Source organism: Oncorhynchus masou, chromosome 12, assembly GCF_036934945.1.
Source record: "Oncorhynchus masou masou isolate Uvic2021 chromosome 12, UVic_Omas_1.1, whole genome shotgun sequence".
Taxonomy (NCBI): domain Eukaryota; kingdom Metazoa; phylum Chordata; class Actinopteri; order Salmoniformes; family Salmonidae; genus Oncorhynchus; species Oncorhynchus masou.
The window spans coordinates 49,353,122-49,374,461 of NC_088223.1; the positions used below are offsets into that span (position 1 = coordinate 49,353,122).

Genomic DNA, 21,340 nt, shown 5'->3' on the forward strand with positions numbered 1-21,340 from the left:
CAGGATCACGCCAAGGTTCTTAGCGCTCTGGGAGGAGGACACAATGGAGTTGTCAACCGTAATGGCGAGATCATGGAACGGGCAGTCCTTCCCCGGGAGGAAGAGCAGCTCCGTCTTGCCGAGGTTCAGCTTGAGGTGGTGACCACCGTTAAGACGCCATCATATTAGATGGCCCAATCTTGGAATCCTAGTTCTAAGAATCAGTCGAATGTAATGTATTTTAGATAATTCTCATGATCAAATAAATGTATTTGTATACAAGCTTGTTTTTGACAGCAATTAAACATTGTTTTCGTAGGTTCTCTCAACTTGATCTTGAGTATTATAATTCACAGCCATCTTGAAAAATAAATTTGATTAAGAGTAAACATAAAACCATGGATAAATGTTACTCTGCTAATATCGTGCATTACCTGTCTCAATAGCCCAAAACTGGTAGTGTCTTATTTCCAAGAAAATATAGAAAAATACAACTTTCATAGAAAAACAGAGAACAGTATTATTAGTTAATTGTCCAAAAACAACTTGTAAAGATTCAACCTGCAAGCCTGAAATAAATGACCTTGTCTACCATGATGATAACCGTTAATGTTTAGGTTATATGACATACCAAACAGAACACCCTGTAGGGGGAATTTGGCACATGAGGAAAACATGTGCATATGGAACACTGCAAAACAGTCTGGTAAAAGACAAACTTGCAACGAGATTAAACATATGTGTAAGAGAGTAGAAGTTTGGACAACGGTGATACCTCGGCTGTGTATATGAACCCATTTTAATCTCAGTGATATTTTGATGAGTAAAATATAAATAACTGGGTCTAAACTGTATGAAAACAAATGTTAAGAGAGGATGGTGAGCTTACAGACCCAATGATATAAGGATCACAGGTAGGTGGCAGTATGCAAACGTAGTTATATTGCAATAGATAAAAGCTTTTTTTCATTATATGTTTAGAATCTTCCTACTTTGCTATGATATCTTTGTGAAACTGAGTCCTGGGTTTTGTATACTTGGGTCAGCCACTTATTCTTTCTGTCCTTTCAGCAGAGTGACCTGAACATAGTAGTATTCTGTCATTATTCCTGGGGGGGGGGATCTCTAAAGCTGTGTTGTGATGGAGTCCTCCTGCTCAGCCCCACCCTCAGAGGAGTCCAGCTCATCACAAGGTCCTATCCAGCCCTCAAACATGTCCTCACTAGAGCCCAGGAGGACAGCCCGGGAGCTGGAGGCCGTGATGCTGGAAGCACAGTGCAGGGATGGCAGGGAGTGGCCCGCGGGTCGCAAGAGCAGACCGTCACTTCCGTTAGCCTGCTGGGGTGACCCCAATGGCAGGGCCTGGGGAGGGGCATGTGGTAGCTCGTTCAGGTTCACCCCCAGGTGGAACAAGCTGTGTGTAACCGGGGGATTGGGGGGGATCTGGATGTCCGGCCAGGTTGTGGGCTGCCGAAGCAGACCGCCTGAGATGCTGTAGGTGGGCTGGTGCATCCTGGGAGGAGGGGACCTGGGCTCTGGGACGTGTCCGTTCATGCGGGAGAAGAGCAGGCCCAGCCGCCTGATGGAGTCTCTTTTGGACTTGGAGAAGCGTTGCAGCCGGCCACTACTGCAGGTTAACGCAGCAGAGGGCGGGGGGGAGGAGGAGAACTTGAGCCCGTTGCACTTTGGTTTGTTGTCCACTGCCCCCTCTGCCCCTGACATGGACTTAAAGAGGGCGGAGACGCTGAACCCAGAGTCCTTGTTCTTCCTCTCAGCGATAGACGTGCTGAAGGATACCCCCTTAGCCCCTTGGTCCCTGGACTGACCCTGGGTCTGTCCAGCCCCTTCTTCCTCGTTGGCCTCGTCCTGCTGGGTAGCCTCACTGCTGGATGAGTAGGTCCTCCGCGGAGGCTTCCTGTCCCCCAACAGGTCTAACACCTCGTAGCGGAAACTGGAGATGTCCTGCTTGAGCTCCTATGGATCAGTTAAGAGAGGGATAGAGGCGAAGGACAGATCCACAACAAGGGAAAGTTAGATATTGCTCAATGACTATGATATATATATACACATACATGCATGCATACATACAGGCACATTTTGGGGATGATAGCTTAAGTGCACAACCTCTGAGATACCTACCTTAAAATTCTCCTCTGTCAGACCCTCGTCTGTCTTAGCACTGCGGATCATGGCTGCTACATACCTCTTCACCAGGTTCCTGATCACCTCCTATACACAAAGACACACAACAGAGAAACAATCACATGAGATACACCACTACAGTATGAAATGAGTGCTGAAGTCCTGAGCACATTCTAGAAACAAGCATATTTTTTCTTGGTAAGCTATTTTTGTATACCTGTACCTCCTTAAGTAGGAAATGATCTGATATTTGGGGGAAAAGGCTCTTCCTTCCACGCACGCACACATTTGCATGTTGTGTTTAATAAGGAAAAACTGTTTAGGCATATTCATGACATTTGTATTCGCTTGAGTTGAAAATCTGGACGTACATAACTTTGCATTAATTTGCATGTTTAGGACACAATGGACCAATGGTTGAAATCAAACCAGACTTTTTCTTTTACAGAACAATAATTTGGTGTAAAAATAACAATTTAATGAATTGTGGAGGTGTTTGTAGATCGCATCTAATAGTGTGCACTGGAAGGGTAAGAGTTACTTTTGTATAGTGTATGTGGACACCCCTTCAGATTAGTGGGTTCAGCTACTTCGGCCACACCCGTTGCTGACAGGTGTATAAAATCGAGAACACAGCCAGTGCAATCTCCGTAGACAAAGGCAGTAGAATGGTCTTACTGAGGAGTTCAGTGACTTTCAACGTGGCACCGTTATAGGATGCCAGCTTTCCAACAAGTCAGTTCGTCAAATTTCTGCCCTGCTAGAGCTGCCCCGGTCAACTGTAAGTGCTGTTATTGTGAAGTGGAAATGTCTAGGAGCAACAATGGCTCAGCTGCGAAGTGGTAGGCCACACAAGCTCACAAAACGGGACCGCCGAGTGCTGAAGCACGTAAACAATTGTATGTCCTCAGTTGCAACACTTACTGCCAATTTCCAAACTGTCTCTGGAAGCAACATCCGCACAATAACTGTTGTTCAGGAGCTTCATGAAATGTTTTTCCATGGCCGAGCAGCCGCACACAAGCCTAAGATCACCATGTGCAATGCCAAATGTCGGCCGGAGTGGTGTAAAGTTTGCCGCCATTGGACTCAGTGGAAACGCATTCTCTGGGGGGATGAATCATGCTTCATCATCTGGGTTTAGCGGATGCCAGGAGAACGCTACCTGCCCCAATGCATAGTGCCAACTGTAAAGTTTGGTGGATGAGGAATAATGGTCTGGGACTATTGTTCATGGTTCGGGCTAGGCCCCTTAGTTCCAGTGAAGGGAAATCTTAACGCTACAGGATACAATGACATTGTAGACAATTCTGTGCTTCCAACTTTGTGGCAACAGATATGGGAAGGCCCTTTCCTGTTTCAGCGTGACAATGCCTCTGTGCACAAAGCGAGGTCCATACAGAAATGGTTTGTCGAGATTGGTGTGGAACAACTTGACTGGGCTGCACAGAGCCCTGACCTCAACCCCATCAAACACATTTAAGATGAATTGGAACGCCGACTGCGAGCCAGGCCTAATCGCCCAACATCGGTGCCTGACCTCACTAATACTCGTGGCTGAATGGAAGCTCGTCCTTGCAGCAATGTTCCAACATCTAGCGGAAAGCCTTCCCAGCAGAGTGGAGGCTGTTGTAGCAGCAAATTGGGGACCAACTCCACATTAATGCCCATGATTTTGGAATAAGATGTTTGACGAGCAGGTGTCCACATACTTTGGATCATGTAATATATGTAGGCATACCACTCACCCCACCACATGCACTAAGAGTTGTCTCAGTGCATCCCTTTCAGTGCATCCCTTTCTGCCCTATTCCCCCAACTCCTTCATTTGGAGCGGCAGCTGTATTCTTTGATACAGCAGTTTCATTAGACAGCACAGGCTCCAGTCAATGCATTCGGTTTTACAAGTCAGCTGAGGAGCCCCACTAGCACAAGGTCTTAACTGGGGGAAATGGAGGGGAGAGAGGAGGGCCGCCAAAAGGTTGAGCTAATTGCAATTACTATGGTGAGCACGGACTAATAAACAAAATGAACATCCCACTGGGCACACACTGGTTGAATAAAAACATAATCTGTCAACCTATTGTAACGTGGAATCTTCATCTTAAAGACGATGACTTAACCTGACTAACAAGTTGTTACATCAATCTTATTTTAACATGATTATCAGAACTGTTTAAAACGTTGAAATTGTGTTAAATTCTGCATAGGATGAAAAAAGATTTGAAAGTTTCTATCATCATTGCCTAGTTAGATAAAGGTTAAATACATTTGTAAAAATATATATATTTTTAAACATTCAATATATATATTGTTGGGTGGTTGAAATTGTTGAAAATCATTTTTGATTAGACATATTTTTTTTATTTCAATGTCGATAGTACAATGGTACGTTCGAATTGCCGTCATTGTTTCAACAACATGCTGTATGTGAAAGTAAATTCAGAGTGAGGTTGGGTTTAAGTAGGCTACTTTGACATCTGATTTGCCCAAAGGACACCATAATTTCAACGTGAAGCTAGGAATATTATCTTTCCTCCATTGCTGATTGGGATCTTTTGAAGTTTAGAAGTTGTGAACATTAGCCTTTTAAATGTTACGCTAAATACACTTTTACCTTTTGGATATTGTCTTCTATATGTGTTATTCATAATATCTACTGTATATACTATCCAAACAGAAGATACCTCTCCTTCAAAATTTTGATCTTTTGGTTGCGTTCACAATTAAATATCCAGTTTGTCTACAAATTAGTTATTGATATGTTGGATTCACGTCTCAGTCTCAAACAACAATCTAAGTTAAAGAATAGCACTATATAGAATCAAACTTTAAATGCACTTCAAATACATACTTCATACTTCAAATGATTTGATTTAGTCCTATTCTTCAACTTAGATGTTTGGCTGAGATGGAGACGTGAATCCAACATATTAATTATTAACTTAGACATTTGAAATCAACCGATCATCCTTCATATAGAAGACAATATCCAAAGGTAAAAGTGTATTATTAATATAATGAACTTGGCATTCTTTTTATAGGCCTAATGATACTTATAAACTTCCAAAGATCTAATTTAACCATGTATGAATACCATATATAGTATAACATATATGTTGAAATTATGGTGTCCTTTGGGCAAATCAGATGTCAATGTAGCTTACATAAACCCAACCTCACTCCAAATGTACACTCACATACAGCATGTGTAAAGTAAAAAAATAAAAAAGTGATTTACTTTCAACTATTCTGTTACTTAGGGTGTCTACGCAAATGAGTATGGAAGCTGATAAGTGGTTAAATGTGTTGACGTCGTAGCTCAGCAGGGTACATAGAGGTAGGTATCTGGATGGTAGACTTGTTCTCACTGATGTGCATTACCCCTCATAAACCAGCAGGAGTCACTGTTCAGGCAGGAATCGTTGGACTGTGGCTTCGTATTTTATTTCAATATACCTCTTTATTTAGGTTGAAGGCATGCCATTGAAACAACAATGTTGATTCAAACATTACATTTACTATCAACATTGAAACAATATCTAATGAAATATAAAATACAACAATTTCAACCAACTACTGTATATTGAATATGGGATGAAAAAGATTTTAAACATTTCTGTGTGGAATTTTAATTTAATTTAAATTTAAGCGTATACTGTACATAGTTCTGTGATTATGTTGAAATTTGATTGTCACAACCTGTTAGTCATGCAAAGTTATTGTGTTGAAATTTGACCCTAATTTCAATGTTTAAATGAGATGAAAACAGTACTGGTTGATTACTTTTTTTTCAAATCAAAATGTGTTTTTCCATGTCAATTGGTTGAGAAATTATGTTAAAACATCATTGATTCAACTAGCGTATTCCAATTGGGACATGCCTGGAATCAAAATGCAACCTACCGCCAAGCTCACCACCACCATAAGGACGACACATCCAGTAACTGACACCTGTTCCCCACTTTGCTCAAATGTCAACAGCGTAGTAATAGATTTTAATACACAGTGTGCAGTGCAAATGTCCTTCATGCAGCTCAACAATGAGGCGTCAAGAGGGTGTGTTTGTGCGTGTGTGTGTGTGTGTGTCTGTGTGTGTAGACATGCATACACTCTTGTCCATAGTTTTTAATGATAGCAGCTTTTTTACCTGATAATGCTGGTTCTGAATCAGGTTGTCAGCATGCCGCTCCTAGAACAAAATGAAAAAGCAGAAGAATGGAACTACTTTTGTTCGTGCGCTGCATTTATATTAGCCGCACAAATGTATTGGTATCACTCTTGTGGTGTCTCTGCTGATGCCTGTTACATTTGTACTGTGAGAGTGACGCAACGCACATGTTCTAAACAGTGGTTAAAGAGTGTATTAAGGTCCAGAAGTATTTGGAAAGTAACGTTTTTGTTTTGGATCTGTCCTCCAGTACTTTGGATTTGAAATGATACAATAACTCTGGGGTTGAAGTGCAGACTGTTAGCTTTAATTTGAGGATGTTTTCATCCATAATGGGTGAACCGTTTAGACATTGCTGCACTTTTTGTATATAGTCCCCCTCATTTTAGGGAACCAAAAGTATTTGGACAAATTCTCTTATGTGGATTAAAGTAGTCAAAAGTGTAGTATTTGGTCCCATATTCCTAGCGCGCAATGACTACATCAAGTTGGTGACGAACATGTTGGATGCATTGGCTGTTTGTTTTGGTCGTGTTTGAGATGATTTTGTGACCAATTGAAGTGAATGATAAATAATGTATTGTGTCATTCTGCAGTCCCTTTTATTGTAAATAAGAATAGAATATGTCTATAAACACTTCCGCAGTAATGTGGATGGTACCATGATCACAGATAGTCATGTATGAATCTTGAATAATGATGAGTGAGAAAGTTAGAGGCAAAAATATCGCACCCATATAACAATAATTTCAGACTTTGTTCCACTATATTTTCTCCTCTTCAAAACAAACTTCTGATTCAAAAGTGTGCATATCCATTATTATCCAACGTTATGTCCCAAAACATATGTCTGTTGTGTTTGGTGAGTGGGTGAAGGTAAGGCGAAAAGCCTCTGTGTAAAGCAGGAGTGTGGAGTAGAACAGTAGAACGGTAGAACAGGCGATTGCAGCTGGTAGAGGAGAGAAGTTTAGCTGACTGGGAGACATCCAGTGAATTTGGAGCCTGAGGAAGGGTTGCTTGGCAACATGTGCCTGCCCACTGCAGCTGGACAACCAGGATATACAGCCCCTTGTAAGTAACTTCACAGCTGGGGGAAACTGATAGCCCTAACACTATTCTCAAGCTCTCCATAACATTTACAGGGCAAGGATCCCATAAAACGTAAACGGTTGTGTTATTATATAGAAATAGAGGAAGCAAGGCGATGATTGTAGTAAAGCAATCTCATGTCTTTCACTGATCTGACACAGCAAAAAGGAAACTGCCAGGTGAGAATTTAGTGAGTGTGTGTACACTGTATACCATATTGACTGTACAGGTTTGTAAATGTTGTACCGTGAACTCCTTTAAGTTCTCGTGTTTCCTCGGGTTGTCAGGACTGGGATGGTCCCGTCCACACAGGCGGTTGTGCGTCCACACACACAGGTACCACACTGACTTGGGGCTGGGGACGATGTTGAAGGGCGGAGGGAGAGTTCCTCCTTCGTCAAAATAACTCATCCACAGCTTGGTGCGGGCAAACTTCCATTCAATGTCCGCATGGTCCTGTGCAAGGGTATTTAGATATTAAAGGAGGGCTGCACCATCAGAATTAAATCTCTCTTACATCCTATGCGATCACATTTACTATCACTGAGTGTGATGAAAAACCCACTTAATAGCAGGGCTAAATTAACATTTGATCTGCTTGAAATAAATTGTTTCTTTAACATGTAGTTACATCCTGTCTTCCCTTTCCCTAGATGTGCCTTGGGCAATGCACTGTTCTCTGATGGAAGCGATGGGGTTTGGTTGGTGGATTGTAGGATCTGTGTGTGTGTGTTTTGTCCCTGGGAGCTGTGCATTTTCACACAGCTCCCAGGGAGAGTGAAACATGGGCGGGAGGCCCTCTACCATCGGCTTAAATAAGCTCTCCCAGAAAGGTTAGTTGGTGGAAAATAAATGGATATAAATACGTCTCTGTGTGATGCCTGCAGCCCCATAACTACAAACTCTCAGAGATGTGTGACCTGCCTTTCATGATCTTACAATACATTTTATCGCAATGACTCATTCTGGTTCTTATTCCTGCTGAGATTGAGAGACACTTTGCATAACTTCTTGAGATCAACTGCAAGCGCCGCTTGATCATTAAGCACCAGCAAGAGCTCCACGAAAAAGATGGAAGGGCCATGTGACTTCCCCTGATAAAGGAGCTAGCAGACAGCTGAGAGAGAGCTGGACAGAGAGAAATGACGCCACGTGACTCACAGCGATGAGCTGATAGGAGTTGTTCATCATGGCGATGAGCATGTTGAGCAGCACCACCAGGGAGATAACGTTGTAGGTACCGAACATGGTGGCTCCCACAAACTCTGTGAACTCATGGCGTGCCTTCACGTTGGTCACGTACAGGTTGAGCAGGCCGAATATCGACCAGAACAGGGACTGTAACGTCTCAAACAGCCTGGGAAAGAACAAGATAAACCAATGTATTTCTTTTTTTAAAGCCAAAAAGCAGAAGCCTTTGAATCCTAAACAGATGTTTTGCATTGCAGTTACTCAATGTAATATTAAAACCTAGAAAACAGATGGAGGCAAGCGATGCAAACTACTCAATCTCCAAAATGACTCAGGGGCTGGAGGAAGCAGGTGAGATTTAGTACACAGCAGTATCTTTTATTCATTACGGGACAGGGAGAGGATTATATGCATACTGCTGGTCTCTGTGTGAAACCTCGGGGAACACTTGAAAAAGAGCTTTTCAATTACAATAGGCATTGGAGTATCAGACCCTGTGTGGAACCTGACACCTATTCCAAACCTGCCACCTTCTTCCCGAACAATTCGTATCTCCTCATGTTCCGTCTTTGCTCCCCTCCCAATATCTTTCAAGCTCCTTCCTTTACCCTGCCCTCTACCTCTTCACTCCCCTCATTGTCTCAGAAAGTGCTCGTCTCATTCATTTCTACATGTGCTCTTCTTTCTCTGTCTATCCAAACCCCTCCTTTTGTCATGACACACTCTTTCTAGGACGAGGGCCCTCAGACGACTCACGTAGAGAAGGCGTTGTTCTGCTTCTCACAGCGGATGCCCTTGCAGTTGTTGGGCTCGTCCGAGGCCTTGGTCTCGTAGTAGAAGTACAGCTGGTTGAGCCCGTTGGCGAAGGCCAGCAGCACCAGGCAGTAGATGAAGAGGAACTTGAGGATGTCCAGCAACATGCGTCCCAGGGAGATCTGCAGAGGCCCCAGGTGGGAGTTGGCTGTGAACAGGGAGATGAGGCGCAGGGAGCTGAAGATGTTGGCGATAGCAAACAGGCCCTCGGCGATCAGCGTCGGGTGCCACATCTCCCACTCCTCCCGCGGCCGAGAGCTGTTGTACTGTTGTTGAAACGGAGAGAGGCTGTTAGCTACCTGCCAGAAAGCCACGGTTATCGTATTGCAACGTGTAAAGCGGGCAAAAAAGAAACAGACAGGGATTCCGTAGCCCTCATCTTGAAAAGATAAACGTGCGACTTACCTTGAAGTAAGCTACTATTTTGAGTGAGATGGTGGCCAAGTAGAGAGAGTTCATGGCAAAGTCCATTAGGTTCCACCAGTCATGGACGTACTCAGTGAAGCCGCCGTCCCACATCTCCTTTATCTCAGCCCAGATGAAGCCTGAAGGGCAGACAGGTGTCAAGTCAGTAAGACACATGGCACTGCACACTACAATTAATGTCATCTGCCATGATATTTTTTTTCCTATCAGCACAACTAGTCCAAATCAGAAACAGATTAATGGCAGCAAATGCAGCATCCTATTTCTCAATATCCACCCAGTTACCAGTTAGATCCTGTTCGAGATGGATTATAATGATAAGGCCTGTGTGTGATCATGTAAAAAGGTACGACACTGACCGTTAAGGATATCTCTCGGGCCCTACTCCTCTTTACAGTGCTGGACGCTATAAAACCTCCCCCATCACTGGCTGCCACCCCACCCCCTGCTCACCCAGCACCCAGGGAAGGATCATCCACTCCACCACGGTGGGTGGCGGGCCCTGGACGTGCAGGTCTGTTCTCACGATGTGCTGGGAGGCCAGGAGGAGGAGGAAAAGAAAAGTCAGGTAGGAGGCTGTGTGGCAGATGAACTTGATGAAGGGCTTCTTGATGAAGAGGCCCAGGGCACTCCTAGGGGCCAGCAGGTAGACCAGGGAGAAGATGGGGAAGAGCAGGCCGATGGTGAAGCAGGTGACCAGCTTGACCGCCCAGTGGCGTCTGCGCCACCCGGGAAAACCGTCGTACCACAGGGTGGCCAGAAGCTGCTGACAGTTTGGCTGGGACACAAACTGGAGAGGAAGAGAGTATCAGAGATGGAGGGAAGAACATCGGTAAGGCAAATCGAAACGGCAGTATCACCCTTGGCAAGTGCTATACAGGGTGAGACTCAACCTATGTCACAACTCTCCTTCTTTGGTAATAGATAACAGTTAAACGCCAGCCAACACGGGTCAAATGATTAGGTCAACAAATAGAATAGAGGTGCCTGGGGTAAGAATACCACAACGGATATTGGACACATCTCAAATAGGCTTCTTCCAGTGCTTCAGATATAAAGTTGATGTGTGCTACAGATCATAAAGTTCCTGGCTCTTGCCAGCTTCCGTGCAGTAAAACAAACTTCCCAGTGTTAGTCCCCGGCGCTATCCTCCCACTGATGACCCCTGAGGTTGGCACTGCAGCTTATATCCCCCAAAATACCCAAACAAACATCCCTGCAAGCTGCACATGGAATAACAATGAACAATACCCAAACAAACAGCCCTGCCAGTTGCACATGGAAAGCAGCCGTGTGCAGAACTGCATGCTGTAGTTCGTATTTTTGATATCTGATATGTTATAAGCAGCATTGGCTTGCTCATTCAGTAGTACTGGAAACAGGCTTCTTTCGGATAGTGTACTGTATCACAAATTCATCAGGACAAGATGAATCTATAACCCATCTATAAACTAATCTATAACCCATATACATAAACCTTCTATAATCCCATCTATAAACTCATCTATGACCCATCTATAACCCATCTATAAACTCATATATAGCCCATCTATAAACTCATCCATAACCCATCTACCTTAACTCATATATAACATTGATAAACTCATTTAAAAGCCATCTACATTAACTTATCTATAACCATCTATAAACTCATATGTAGCCCATCTATAAACTCATCTATAACCCATCTACATTAACTCATATATTACCATCTACAAACTCATATATAACCCATCTATACCATCTATAAACTCATCTATAACCATCTATAAACTAATCTATAACCGTCTATAAACTAATCTATAACTGTCTATAAACTCATCTATAACCCATCTATACCTCAACTATAACCCATCTATAACTCATCTATAACCCATCTATAACTCATCTATAACCCATCTACAATGACTCATCTATAACCCCATCTATAAACTCATCTATAACCCATCTATAACCCAGCTATAACTAATCTATAACCCATCTATACCTCATCTATAACCATCTATAAACTCATATATAGCCCATCTATAAACTCAGCTATAACCCATCTATAAACTCATATAACCCATCTACATTAACTCATCTATAACCTGTCATGGAAATTTCCTTAATTACCAAATGATGAGAGAGCAAATTACACACCAGTCAGAGTTATGCTTAATCTTCACCTTTAATAATAATTAAGCTTTGCAATAGCATTTTGACTTTCAACATTTCAGTATCTCTAATGAAAAGTTGAGAGTGGTCAACATAATGGCAACTGAGATCTTTTATAGCAAAGATCCACCCCCCCCCCCCCCCCTAGTCGACATGACAAACCACAGGTCTTAGGAACTTACACAAAGAAAGACTTTACTTCAGAGAGGAGTATCCCATAGCCAGACAGCATTGGCTATAAATTATCATTCAGTTTGGTCTCCTAAAAAAAGCTCTTATCTCGTTCTTGGTACATGGTTTAAAATATACGTTTACACATGATGACAAGCTTGACCTCTCCCCTCTCTGCGGCCCAAGTAACTGAACCCCGACAGAGAACAGAGAACTGCAAATGGCCACCACTATAGTACAACAAGATACATTCTGATGAGAAGTAACTCACACGCATATAATGAAAATAAAACATATTATCCATGTTACCCAACTAATTATGATTTATCCCCAACAAACCGCATCTATAAACTCATCTATAACCCATCTATAACCCATCTACAATAACTCATATATAACCATCTACAAACATATCTATAACCATCTATAAACAAATCTATAACCATCTATAAACTCATATATAACCCCTCTATAACCATCCATAAACTCACCTATAACGTCTATAAACTCATCTATAACCCCTCTATAACTTATCTATAACTCATCTATAACTCATCTATAACCCATCTATAACCCATCTATAACCCATCTATATCGCATCTATAAACTCATCTATAACCCCATCTATAACCCAACTATAACCCACCTATAACTTATCTTTAACCCATCTATAAACTCATCTATAACTCCTATCTATAAACTCATCTATAACATCTATAAACTACAATAAACTCATATATAACATCTATAAACTCATCTATATCCCATCTATAAACTATATCTATAACCATCTATAACTCACCTATAACTCATCTCATCTATAAACTCATCTATAACCCATCTACATATAACATCATCTATAAACTCATCTATAACTATAAGTTATCTAAACTCATCTATAAAATAACCCATCTATAACTATCATCTATAAACTCATCTATAACCCATCTATAAACTCATCTATAACCCATCTATAACTCATCTATAACCATCATCTATAACCCATCTATAACCCATCTATAAACTCTATAACCCATCTATAACCCATCTATAAACTCATCTATAAACTCATCTATATAAACCCTATAATCTATAAACTCATCTATAACCCATCTATCATCTATAACCATCTATAAACTTATCATCTATAACCATCTATAAACTCATCTATAACCATCTATAAACTCATCTATAACCATCTATAAACTCATCTATAACCATCTATAACCCATCTAAACCCATCTATAAACCTATAACTATAAACTCATCTAATAACATAAACTCATCTATAACCATCTATCTATAAACTCATCTCATCTATAACCATCTATAAATCTATAACTCATCTATAACCCATCTATCTATAAACTCATCTATAACCCATCTATATCCCATCTATAAACTCATCTATAACCCATCTATAACTTATCTATAACTCATCTATAACCATCTACAAACTCATCTATAACCATCTATAAACTAATATATCTATAACCCATCCTTATAATCTATAAACCATCTATAACCCATCTATAACTCATATATAGCCCATCTATCTTATATAAACTCATCTATATCTATAAACTCATCTATAACCCATCTATAAACTCATCTATAACCCATCTATATAACTTATCTCATAACCCATCTATAAACTATCATCCCATATAACCCATCTATAACCCATAATATAAACTCATCTATATCATCTATAAACTCATCTATAACCCTATAACCCATAATAACTCATATATAACATCTATAAACATCTATAACCATCTATAAACTCATCTATAAACCATCTATAACTATAAACTCATCTATAACGTCTATAAACTCATCAATAACCCCTCTATAAACTCATCTATTATCTCATCTATAACCCTTCTATAAACCCATCTATAACTTATCTATAACTCATCTATAACCCATTTATAACCCATCTATAAACTCATATAACCCATCTACATTAACTCATCTATAACCCCATCTATAACTCATCTATAACCCATCTATAACCTAATCTATAATGTCTATAAACTCATCAATAACCCCTCTATAACTTATCTATAACTCATCTATAACCCATTTATAACCCATCTATTAACTCATCTATAACCCATCTACGATAACTCATATATAACAACTATAAACTCATCTATAACCATCTACAAACTTATATATAGCCCATCTATAACCATCTATAACCCCTCTATAACCCCTCTATAAACTCTAAACTCATATATAACAACTATAAACTCATCTATAACCATCTACAAACTTATATATAGCCCATCTATAACCATCTATAACCCCTCTATAAACCCATCTATAAAATCATCTATAACCATCCATAAACTCACCTATACCGTCTATAAACTCATCAATAACCCCTCTATAAACACATCTATAACTTATCTATAACTCATCTACAACCCATCTATATCCCATCTATAAATTCATCTATTAACTCATCTATAACTAATCTATAACCCCATATATAATCTATAACCCCATATATAAACTCACCTATAACCCATCTATACCTCATCTATAACCCAGCTATAACTAATCTATAACCCATCTACATTGGCTCATCTATAACCCCATCTATAAACTAATCTATAACCCATCTATACCTCATCTATAACCCATCTATAACTAATATATAACCCCCTCCTAAACTCATATATAACCCATATATAAACTCATCTATAACCCATCTACATTAACTCATCTATAACCCATCTATAAACTAAAATATTACCCATCTACATAAACCATCTATAAACTCATATATAACTCATTAATAACCCATCTATGACCTATAACCCCTCTGTCTGTCAGATTTAAGATTGAAGAACCTCCACTTACTTCGAAAGTATGAAAATATCCCTATTGACAAAATAAGAATTATGTTTTGTTTAACTCCTCCTATTGTTCCATTGTTCCATTGTTCTGTGTTCCTCTTTCCATCTTTCCACCAATATTATTATTATTGAATGTCACTTGGGATGAAATAATCAAATATTACCTGTCAGACCACCACCAAAAAAAAAGGGTTGACATAGACATTGAAATCCCCGGAGAGGGGATCCTGAGGGACCACTGAAAAGATAACATGGGAACTCTTTGTGAAGAGTGCTTCCCCCCTGCCATTTCTGAAGGTAAAGGGTATGAATAAATTACATGAGCCCTATTCTTACTTTCCGGAAAATAAATAAATTAAAAGGTGGTTCTATGCATAAATGCCTGTGCGATTGTGGATGCATACGGATGAGGGACCACGAACAGGCTTTTAATTACTTTACCTACTGTAGCATGCAATTAGGTAATCAGTCCCAGCTGAAAAGCTGATTATAAAAGCCCCAACAGTAGTTCCCCCTCCTTCCTGATGTGTGAATATTTGATGCATATGCTGAATTAGACTAATTTAAACCTACAGTCCTCTCCCCCTTGTCCCCGTCCGCCATGTCCCCAGCCCGCCATGTCCAGGCCCTCAACTCCCACGTGACTGTGCTGTCCTGTTCTGCACAGAATCTTTATGCATCTCTACAAACCTACTATCTCTGGAACGATTGCTGTTTTGAACAAGGTTACTTTAGCCAATCATAAAATGTCAGAAGGCTGACTGAACTGATTGTTGACTGTAGTGGTCTGAGGATGAAGGATGAAAGGTCTATACTTGCTGACCGAGCCATGAGTATTCTACCTGGCCTTTTCCCCAGTTCGGTTGGTTAGGTTGTCTGAACAGCCCCGCAGAGCTCAAGAAGACTGAGTTAATTACAGTGCAGGAAAATATGGAGTTTTCAGCTCGCAACAAAGGAGCAGCAGAATGCCAGTGTTCAAATCAAGACGAAGATGAAAGGTGCGTGTGTGTTGTGTGCTATTGTGCGTGAGCACACGTACAGAGTATGTGTTTATGAGAGTGTGCATGCATGCGTCAGACCTCTCCAGAGGGAGAACAAGGAGAGAATAAAGAAAAACAGCAAGAAACATGTATTTTATATGAGCGAAAAGGAGCAATGGAAGAAATCTCAGTAGGACAGTAGACTGTGAATTAACCCCATTTAGGTGACAATGAGAGAGAACACAAGCCACCTGTCACGTTCTGACCTTAGTTCTTTTGTTATGTCTTTGTTTTAGTATGGTCAGGGCGTGAGTTGGGTGGGTTGTCTATGTTCTTTTTTCTATGATTTGGGATTTCTGTGTTTGGCCTGGTATGGTTCTCAATCAGAGGCAGGTTTATATCGTTGTCCCTGATTGAGAACCATGCTTTTGAGTTGTGGGTGATTATTTTCTGTGTCTGTGTGTTCACGGAACTGTTTCGGTTTGTTATTTCACTTTGTTATTTTTGTATTTTGTCATGTTCAGTTTGTTCTATTAAATATGGACACTTACCATGCTGCGCATTGGTCCTCCTCTTCTCCTTCATTCGACAACCGTTACACCACCTGATCACCCAAGCCTTTAACCCAGCCTTGATCACCCAAGCCTATCTCATTGGTGTCTATGGTAGACCCACCCCGTTAAGAAGACCAGAACTGACCATTTTTTTCAATCGAAAAACGTCCTGAATTAACTATCTTCATTTATCCACCATCTTTGGTTTGAACTGTGATTTATGTTGCTAATTGTCCATTGCTTTGATTGGTTTCAGGTGTGCCTCTACCTGGAGTTTAAAAGAGCTGTGCATTTCCTGCTCTGGAAAATTGAGGGAAAGACAGGGGGCCTTTTCTCAATTGCATCCTCTCTCCTCCATCCTCTCTCCTCCATCCTCTCTCCTCCATCCTCTCTCGCCTCCTTTTGAAAAAGCTCAAAGGAAATCGAGAAGAGGCGGCAAGGAGAGGCAAATTACGTTTACAGGGATGGGATCCCAAAAATAAACGTGTAAAGTGATAAAAACAAATTAAGTTAGTTGTGCAATACCTTTTGTAGATAAAACTACAAGTCACCTTTAGCCATGGCTTCCTCCGTGTTCATATGCTATCTGGGGAGTGGGGGGAATGACAGGTTATTAGCTGTAAAATGTTATTATTATTCATTTTTGGAGACCCGTGGGCCCACCTGCCTGGGGGGGCTAGGGGTTTACCAGTGTTCACTATACTAGACCCCTTCTGCTCGGCCCTCTCAGCTCACCTCTTTCTGGTGGTACTTGATAGCTAGTTTGAGCTTGGCCAGGTCACGGCAGTCCTGTGGGTCTAGCTCCTCACTGAGGTCATCGCGGTGGTTGAGGATGGTCTCCAGCTCTCTAGAGCTCCTGGCCTGGTCCAGCAGGTCCTTGGCAAACAGCTTACACTGCTGGGACAGCTCCTCGTACTCCTGACGGAACTCGTTCTCCACCTGGAAGAGCAATAAACTTGTTATAAGCCCTTTAAAAACCCTGCTGGGACAGCTCCTGGTACTCCTGACGGAACTCGTTCTCCACCTTGCTTAGCTCCTTCAGCTCCCAGCCCAGGCGGAAGGCAGTCAGGATGGGGTCTTCGCTGGACAGGGCGATGAGGGACGGGCTGGCCAGGGTCTTGTAGACGTTGAGGCGGGAGCGTGAGTGACGTAGGCTGTCCACCTCGGAGCTGGACACACAGGCCACGCAGTCGCAGCGGATCTGGTGGGGCCGGGGGATGGTCACCTTGCGCTGGACCAGCAGCTTGATGATCTCATAGTTGTTGGTGTGAGCTGCCAGCATGATGGGTGTGATGTCAGGGGTAAACTCTGAGAACTGGGTATCCATCATCAGGTTGGGCACCTGGAGAAGAGAACAGGGGGTTGGGGAGGAGAGGGATTACTGAGTGGGCCCAGAGAAGAGCATAACCTGTACAACTTACATCACATGTACAGTGCCTTGCGAAAGTATTCGGCCCCCTTGAACTTTGCGACCTTTTGCCACATTTCAGGCTTCAAACATAAAGATATAAAACTGTATTTTTTTGTGAAGAATCAACAACAAGTGGGACACAATCATGAAGTGGAACGACATTTATTGGATATTTCAAACTTTTTTAACAAATCAAAAACTGAAAAATTGGGCGTGCAAAATTATTCAGCCCCCTTAAGTTAATACTTTTTAGCGCCACCTTTTGCTGCGATTACAGCTGTAAGTCGCTTGGGGTATCAGTTTTGCACATCGAGAGACTGAATTTTTTTCCCATTCCTCCTTGCAAAACAGCTCGAGCTCAGTGAGGTTGGATGGAGAGCATTTGTGAACAGCAGTTTTCAGTTCTTTCCACAGATTCTCGATTGGATTCAGGTCTGGACTTTGACTTGGCCATTCTAACACCTGGATATGTTTATTTTTGAACCATTCCATTGTAGATTTTGCTTTATGTTTTGGATCATTGTCTTGTTGGAAGACAAATCTCCGTCCCAGTCTCAGGTCTTTTGCAGACTCCATCAGGTTTTCTTCCAGAATGGTCCTGTATTTGGCTCCATCCATCTTCACATCAATTTTAATCATCTTCCCTGCCCCTGCTGAAGAAAAGCAGGCCCAAACCATGATGCTGCCACCATCATGTTTGACAGTGGGGATGGTGTGTTCAGGGTTATGAGCTGTGTTGCTTTTACGCCAAACATAACGTTTTGCATTGTTGCCTGACCAGAGCACCTTCTTCCACATGTTTAGTGTGTCTCCCAGGTGGCTTGTGGCAAACTTTAAATGACACTTTTTATGGATATCTTTAAGAAATGGCTTTCTTCTTGCCACTCTTCCATAAAGGCCAGATTTGTGCAATATACGACTGATTGTTATCCTATGGAAAGAGTCTCCCACCTCAGCTTTAGATATCTGCAGTTCATCCAGAGTGATCATGGGCCTCTTGGCTGCATCTCTGATCAGTCTTCTCCTTGTATGAGCTGAAAGTTTAGAGGGACGGCCAGGTCTTGGTAGTTTTGCAGTGGTCTGATACTCCTTCCATTTCAATATTATCGCTTGCACAGTGCTCCTTGGGATGTTTAAAGCTTGGGAAATCTTTTTGTATCCAAATCCGGCTTTAAACTTCTTCACAACAGTTTCTCGGACCTGCCTTGTTCTTCATGATGCTCTCTGCGCTTTTAACGGACCTCTGAGACTATCACAGTGCAGGTGCATTTATACGGAGACTTGATTACACACAGGTGGATTGTATTTATCATCATTAGTCATTTAGGTCAACATTGGATCATTCAGAGATCCTCACTGAACTTCTGGAGAGAGTTTGCTGCACTGAAAGTAAAGGGGCTGAATAATTTTGCACGCCCAATTTTCAGTTTTTGACTTATTAAAAAAGTTTGAAATATCCAATAAATGTCGTTCCACTTCATGATTGTGTCCCACTTGTTGTTGATTCTTCACAGAAAAATGCAGTTTTATATCTTTATGTTTGAAGCCTGAAATGTGGCAAAAGGTCGCAAAGTTCAAGGGGGCCGAATACTTTCGCAAGGCACTGTACATAACCGGTCTAACCTATACATAACATGTCCATAGCCTGTCTGTCAAATCATGCTTATTGAGCTACAATAAGGACCGTGTAGGCCCACTAGCTGAAATATGCCTGTGCTATACCTAATGTCTTTACATACCTGTTTCTCTCTGCTGGACCTGCGATGGGACAGCAGCAGCTCCACGGCACCCACCACCTCCTTGCGGATGGCGTAGAGCAGTGCGTCGCCCACGTGTACGCCGTGGTTGAGCAGCAGCTCCATCACCTCCAGGTTCTCGTTCTCGATGGCGATGAGCAGCGCGCTGCGCCCCAGCGGGTCCAGGCAGTTCACGTTGATGTTATAGTAGATCTCCGCCTCCTGCAGGGCCAGCTTCACCCCGGCATAGTCGCCCTTCTCCACCGCCGTCAGGTACGCCCGCTCCTCCGCTGACAGCTCCGCTTCCGCCCGCACGATCTGCAACGGGATGCGGTCGCGGTACGGCGAGTAGCTCGCCTTCTTGTAGTACAGCTGGGCCATGGGATTCATCATGTGCACACGGTCGGCGTCACTCACGGCCTACTGGGGAATTGGAATCTGGGGCGAAAGAAAAACAGCATAGTTTCGTTCTCCACAAATTACACCTGAATCTAGTGTTGATAGCCTAATGGTGTTGAATTGCCAAATTAACAGCACAGTGAGCAATGTTTTTATTCCTGTGTTGAACTTCTATTCTATTAACATGACAATAGAGGGTTCCACTCCTGTTCCAAGCAGGCTATTGGACCCATAGTAATTCTGTCATTTCTTCAGCCTCCTCCTTTGATGTCACTCCACACAGCTGAATGTATTAGTATGATAAACATTGTACGGGGTTCTCTGTTTGATCATTGCAAGCAGTGTTTTTCTTCCCCTTCAGGAAACGGACAGCCGAGGGGGAAGTAGCGGATCTAGTGGATCTAGTTTAGCCCCTCTGCCAAACCTCATCACCCTGGTTCTCATTAACCACCCACCCAGCCAGAGCCATTGCTGTGGTCCCACACGGCCCTGCAGGGCCTGCCATTTCTGAGACACATCCATATTCATGGCACCATGGGGAGGGAATGGAGGCACTGCGCTGAAACACCATGGATGGAAGGGAATTTAGAGCACATGAGGACTGTGCTTGCTTTTCCCTCAGCCTGTCTTGAACGAGTGAGCCCTCTGCTTCAGGGGCTCTGCAGGAGATATGGGTCCACTCCAAGCTGAGTCACGGGTGATAAAACACTCTCCCACTGTATTTTCTGCAGTGTGTGGATGGCTGGGTTTAAGTGCTGCTGGTGGGAGCTTAATCTCCTGGGGATGGCCTTGGCAAGATGGTCACTACCTCTGATACCTGGGGACCTTCTCAAATCACTTAGATTTGACAAATGCAGCAAAGGGATTGGTCAGCCAGAGAGGGTGGATATGTCCACACAGAAGCCAAGCTTGTTAGCCCCCTGATCACTTCAAGTGGTAATCGTACCAACCATTGACTTAATCAATACAACTGTGTTTGACCTGCTGGTGTTGACTCTGTCCTCGTTACACCAGTACTACATTCCCAGCATATTGGACCGGACCACTCCACATGGACAGAGACGTTCTTGGTCAAGGCATCTTGAGGAGGCACGCAAGAGTTTGATCTTGTTCGCGAACCTTGGAAATGCGTTCCTGTGTCACCGGTCAATGGGGAGGGACGTGTATAGTGTCACCTAGCAAAGACAAGCCGCAGAATACCGACATCAACCTCCATTTACACAAACTGGAGATTGTAATAAAAACAGCTAT

The 21,340-nt window shown here is 42.3% G+C and overlaps 1 protein-coding gene across 6 annotated transcripts; it reads right to left on the minus strand.

Moving 5' to 3' along the window:
- Positions 1-139: 139 nt before the first annotated feature.
- On the minus strand, positions 140-20,080 carry LOC135550261 (short transient receptor potential channel 5-like). Of its 6 annotated transcripts, XM_064980906.1 has the most exons (12): positions 19,694-20,071; positions 17,568-17,885; positions 17,279-17,482; positions 10,265-10,601; positions 9,791-9,930; positions 9,329-9,651; positions 8,543-8,738; positions 7,712-7,837; positions 7,035-7,082; positions 6,272-6,313; positions 2,119-2,208; positions 140-1,953 (listed from the first exon to the last, which is right to left on the minus strand). In XM_064980906.1, exons 1-12 carry the CDS (start codon positions 20,069-20,071, stop codon positions 1,105-1,107), a joined length of 3,051 nt encoding a protein of 1,016 aa, XP_064836978.1. In that variant the 3' UTR covers positions 140-1,104. The 6 variants fall into 6 exon arrangements, with proteins under 6 accessions (XP_064836978.1, XP_064836975.1, XP_064836977.1 ...); XM_064980903.1 differs by lacking the exon at positions 7,035-7,082 and having other exon boundaries at positions 7,628-7,837; positions 19,694-20,080; XM_064980905.1 differs by lacking the exon at positions 7,035-7,082 and having other exon boundaries at positions 6,272-6,310; positions 7,628-7,837.
- Between the last annotated feature and the right edge of the window lie 1,260 nt (positions 20,081-21,340).